We start from the raw sequence: 5,373 nt of genomic DNA on the forward strand, positions 1-5,373 counted from the left end.
GGAAAGAGGATCAGGGAAAAAGAGAGGTCCGGATCCGCCAAGTGCGAGGCTCAGCGATTGAGACCCTGAAACACACCCACAGAGGGGGCTTTGGCATCCTGGGTCAGAGTCTGAGAGCTCCCAGAGTCTGAGAGCTCCCCAGTGTGCCCCATACTGCAACCCGAAGCCTCCCCTCACATCTCACTTCCCCCCTCTAGTCCTCACCTTGCAGGTAGCAGTCTCTCAGTCTGCCTCGCAGAAGTTGACCTGAGCCAACGCGGGAAGATAAAAAGCCGCGCAGCGGGCGGCCTTAAGCCCCGGGAGCAGCCCCAGCACCAGCAGCCACCTGAGCCCGGGGAGGGTGGGCCACAGGCGACAGAGGTTGGTTCCCAGGCGGAAACCACGAGTACACATTCTAGGAGCCGGTTCACCACTTGAGGACACACACCATGGACGAGATCGGAACCAGTGGAGGGGAGAAGCGGAAATGATAAGGAAGAACCATGGACGGACAGGGAAGAGCCGAGACCAGCTGGTGGGACTAGAACTCCAGGGAAGGCCACTTGTTCGGGCGAGACATTGGCTCGGAGCCCGGTTGCTAGACGGCCTGGCTGGCTTTGTGAGCGCGCGGAGCACGCATGCGTGCGGGTCCCCGCCGCGCTTAACACCGCCCCTCACCCCTCCTCCCTTCCCCCTACCTCCCTCTCCGTCCTCCCAGCATCCCCAGCCCAGCACTTTCCCGCGGTCCTGGCGGTTCCTCGCGCGCAGCCTTCAGAGCTGCCTCGCGGTGTCCGGGGGGCGGAGTGGGGAGGAGGGCAGCAGCCTGAGAGGTTTCAGCTTCCCAGAATCAGAGTCTCGCATCCTCCTGATTTTGCCTCTCTTAGTACCAATAGCAGGGTTACCGCCCCGCCATCTTCAGTTCTTGCTGCCAGGGTGGGCGGAGGGGAATTCCTGGGCCTTGCTGCCCAGTGTGGTGGTTATTCGGCGCTTGAAATGCAGCAAGTATGAAGCTGATGTCTGTAAGTGTACATTGTACACCAGGTTTCAAAGAATTTGCACGGTAAAAAGAATGCAAAACCGCTCCAACTTCATATTGATTACATGTTGAAATGATAATATTTGGAGTCTCTTGCATTAAATAAAACATTAAAATTAATTCCACCTGTTTCTTTTTTGTGGCTTCAGTTTTTTATTGAAGTATAGTTGATTTACAATGTTGTGTTAGTTTCAGGTGTACAAGACAGTGATTCAGTTATACATATGTGTATAGAGCTATTCTTTTTCAGATTCTTTTCCATTATAGGTTATTATAAGATATTGAATATAGTTCCCTGTGCTATATAGTAGGTCCTTGTTGTTTATTTTATAATAAGTGTGCATCTTTTAATCCCAAATTCCTAATTTATCCCTCCCTCTATTTTTTGTGTGTGGCTACTAGAACATTTAAAATTACATATGTGGCTCTAGTTATATTTCTGTTGGACAGTGCAGGTCTGGGGAAGGGGGAAGAAAGGGGAAAAAACTGAAGAAGAGAGAGGGGAAGAAAGGGAAAAAAACTGAAGAAGAGAGAGGGGAAGAAAGGGGGTTGCTCTTAAGATTCTTAAAGTTTTCTTTCTCTAAGTGGCAGGGATCTTATTTTGCAACCTCTGTAAGAATCCTTGTCGCCCTTACCTTCTGCTCCTTATGCTGTCTTATAATGCAAAGTGCCTGTATTTGGACCTAGAAAGTATTGTAGGTATCATAGGGCAAAGATAGTAGAAGAGCATATTATTTTTCCTCCTTGTGTCTCAAGAGCTTTGGAGAACAAGAGGTCATTTGTTTATGCTGAGACGTGTGCGCCTCCCCAAGGGCCTTTCTGTGCAAGTTCCCAGGCTCCAAAAGGTCTGCATCTTCTGCTGATTGGCAGGGGGGCAATTCAAGACAGAACAAAGGCAGCTAACTGGCCAATAGCAGAGGCAGGTCGAAATTTAGCGAGTTAACTCCTGGATTAGAGGGGTAGAAAAAGTTGTAGGACAAAGGAATGGAGAAAATGTACCAACGATCAGAATTAGGGGAGTTATTAGTAAAAACATTGAACGTGGGGGCTTCTCTGGTGGCGCAGTGGTTAAGAATCCGCCTGCTGATGCAAGGGACACGGGTTCAAGCCCTGGTCCTGGAAGATCCCACATGCCGCGGAGCAACGAAGCCCGTGCACCACAACTACTGAGCCTGTGCTCTAGAGCCCGTGAGCCACAACTACTGAGCCTACATGCCACAGCTACTGAAGCCCGCGCACCTAGGGCCAGTGTTCACAACAAGAGAAGCCACTGGAATAAGAAGCCTGCGCACCGCAAGGAAGAGTAGCCCCCACTTGTGGCAACTAGAGAAAGCCCGCGTGCAGCAACGAAGACCCAACGCAGCCAAAAATAAATAAATAAATTTATTTTATAAAAAGATTGAACTTGACCAAAAGAGCTGGAGACATCTCTGTAAAGATTTGGAAAACAGGATAACACGATCAGAAGGGGCACCACTTTTGAGAAGAGGACCAGAAGAAGGGAGCTAGTAAGCGAGAGAATGGTCATGGTTGGAAGTAACCAGAGCTTGAGTAGAAGTTTTGTGTTTCACCACTGCATGACCACCTCTCTCCGGCCTGCCTTTGGATGAAAAAGAGTATAAATGAAAATAAACGGGATGCTCCTCCAGGCTCTCAGGCCTGGGCCCGAACATCTAGAAGACGTGCTAGGACCCAGCAGGCGTAAACTGCTTCGGGACTGGGCAGACTGCCAAGCACCTGCAGGATCCTGCTAATCGAGGGGACAGGTTCTGGGCACTCCCTGGAGGAGGTGTGCCACCCACATCACCAGCAGGACGCCTGCCCCCGCCCCTCCCCGCACTCTCCAGAGAGATTTTGAGAAGCAGGGCTGTTTTCTGTTAACCTCAAGAAGTAAAGCATCACCGAAGGCTACGTCCCCATTGTCAGCAACAAGATACAGCCCTCCTGGTGTCATCAGTGTGTGATTATCACCTGCTCTGGCCCACTGCTGGTCCCAGAGATACAGCATATTCTCTGTGCTACAGGGGCTCTAAGAGTTTGTTTCTGCTTCCCCACAACCCTAGAAGATGCAGAAGCCCCAGAGCAGCCTTGTGGGAGTAATCCTCTAGGCAGGCCTGGTTTTCCCCAACACCACAGCCTCCCCTCCCACCATGAGCCAATTTGACGACGTCTTACAGAAGAGTAAGGCCTGCCTGCCATCTCCAGCCAGCCCTGTACACCTTCTCATCTTGTATGCAAACAGGGACCTTTCAATTTCTATTGGCCAGGATTTCCAATACAATGTTGAATAGAAGTGATAAGAATGGACATCCTTGCCTTGTTCTCCATCTTAGGGGGAAAGCATTCAGTCTTTCACCATTAAGCATGATATTAACTATAAGCTTTTTGTAGCTGCCCTTTATCAGGTTAACAAAGTTCCCTTCTCTCCCAGTGTGCTGAAAATTTTTATCATGACTGGTTATTGAATTTTATCCAATTTTTTGGCATCAATTGATGCAATTTCGTGTTTCTTCTTAAGATTATGGACATGATGCATTACATTGATTTTAAAATATTGAGTCAGGCTTATATTTACCGAATAAACCCCACTTGGCTGGTTGCTGTGTAAAAAAAGCAGTAACAAAATAAACAGGACTACACTGTGGTGTAGAATGCAAATTTGTAAGGCTTTTAAAATAGAAAATTCAAAGAAATTAATTTTTTTATTGAAATATACTTGATTTACAATGTTGTGTTAGTTTTTGGTGTTCAGCAAAGTGATTCAGATATATATATATATATATCTATAGATAGGTAGACAGATATATAGATAGATATTCTTTTCAAGTGTGGTTTACTACAGGATATTGAATATAGTTCCCCGTGCTATACAGTAGGACCTTGTTGTTTATAAAGTCATTCTATATGTAATAGTTTGCATCTGCTAATCCCAAACTTCCAATACATCCCTCTCCCACCCCCCCTCCCCCTTCACAACCACAACTCTGTTCTGTATGTCTGTGAGTCTGTTTCTGTTTCATAAATAATTTCATTTGTGTCATATTTTAGATTCCACATATAAGTGATATCATACGGTATTTGTCTTTCTCTTTCTGACTCACTTCACTTAGTATGATAATCACTAGGTCCATCCATGTTGCTGCAAATGGAATTATTTTGTTCTTTTTTATTGCTGAGTAGTATTCCATTGTGTGTGTATATATATGTATATATATACATATATATGTGTGTGTGTGTGTGTGTATATATATATATATATATATAAATATATATGGCACATCTTCTTTATCCATTCATCTGTTGATGGACATTTAGGTTGCTTCCATGTCTTGGCTATTATAAATAGTGCATTGGGGTACATGTATCTTTTCGAATTAGACTTGCTATATGATCCAGCAACCCCACTCCTGGGAATATATCTGGACAGAACTCTAATTCTAATTTTAGTTTTTTGAGGAACCTCCATATTGTCCTCCATAGTGGCTGTACCAACTTACATTCCCACCAACAGTGTAGGAGGGTTCCCTTTTCTCCAAACCCTCTCCAGCACTTGTTATTTGTCAACTTTTTAATGATGGCCATTCTGACCAGTGTGAGGTGTACTCTCATTGTAGTTTTGATTTGAATTTCTCTAATAATTAGTGATGTGGAGCATCTTTTCATATGCCTGTTGGCCATATGTATGTCTTCTTTGGAGAAATGTCTAATTAGGTCTTCTGCCCATTTTTTGTTTGGATTGTTCGGGTTTTTTTGTTATTGAGTTCTATGAGCTACTTATATATTTTGGAAATTAAGCCCTTGTTGGTTGCATCATTTGCAAATATCTTCTCCCAGTCCGTAGGCTGCCTTTTGGTTTTGTTTATGGTTTTCTTTGCTGTGCAAAAGCTTTAAGTTTGATTAGGTCCTATTTGTTTATTTTTGCTTTTATTTCTATTGCCTTTGGAAACTGACCTAAGAAAGCATTGGTACAATTTATATCAGAGAATGTTTGCCATGGGAGACGGACCTAAGAAAACATTGGTACAACTTATGTCAAAGAATGTTTTACCTATGTTCTCTTCTAGGAGTTTTATGGTGTCATGTCTTATATTTAAGTCTTTAAGCCATTTTGAGTTTATTTTTGTGTGTGGTGTGAGGGTGTGTTCTAACTCCATTGATTTACATGTGGCTGTCCAGCTTTCCCAACACTGCTGAAGAGACTGTCTTTTCTCCATTGTATATTCTTGCCTCCTTTGTCAAAGATTAATTGACCATAGGTGTGTGGATTTATTTCTGCACTCTCTATTCTGTTCCATTGATCCATGTCTGTTTTTGTGCTAATACCACACTGTTTTGATTACTGTAGCTTTGTAGTATTG

General features: G+C 44.4%; 1 protein-coding gene across 1 annotated transcript in view; it reads right to left on the reverse strand.

Annotated features, from left to right (window-relative positions):
• Window positions 1-393, reverse strand: part of LOC103072561 (transmembrane 9 superfamily member 2-like) — an 86,382-nt gene extending 85,989 nt beyond the window's left edge. The window contains 1 exon segment of the mRNA XM_082930935.1: window positions 205-393. Coding sequence (XP_082787061.1) covers window positions 205-393 — 189 coding nt within the window.
• Window positions 394-5,373: the final 4,980 nt, after the last annotated feature.

This window comes from Lipotes vexillifer, unplaced genomic scaffold, assembly GCF_000442215.2.
Source record: "Lipotes vexillifer unplaced genomic scaffold, Lipotes_vexillifer_v1.1 scaffold1114, whole genome shotgun sequence".
Lineage (NCBI taxonomy): Eukaryota > Metazoa > Chordata > Mammalia > Artiodactyla > Lipotidae > Lipotes > Lipotes vexillifer.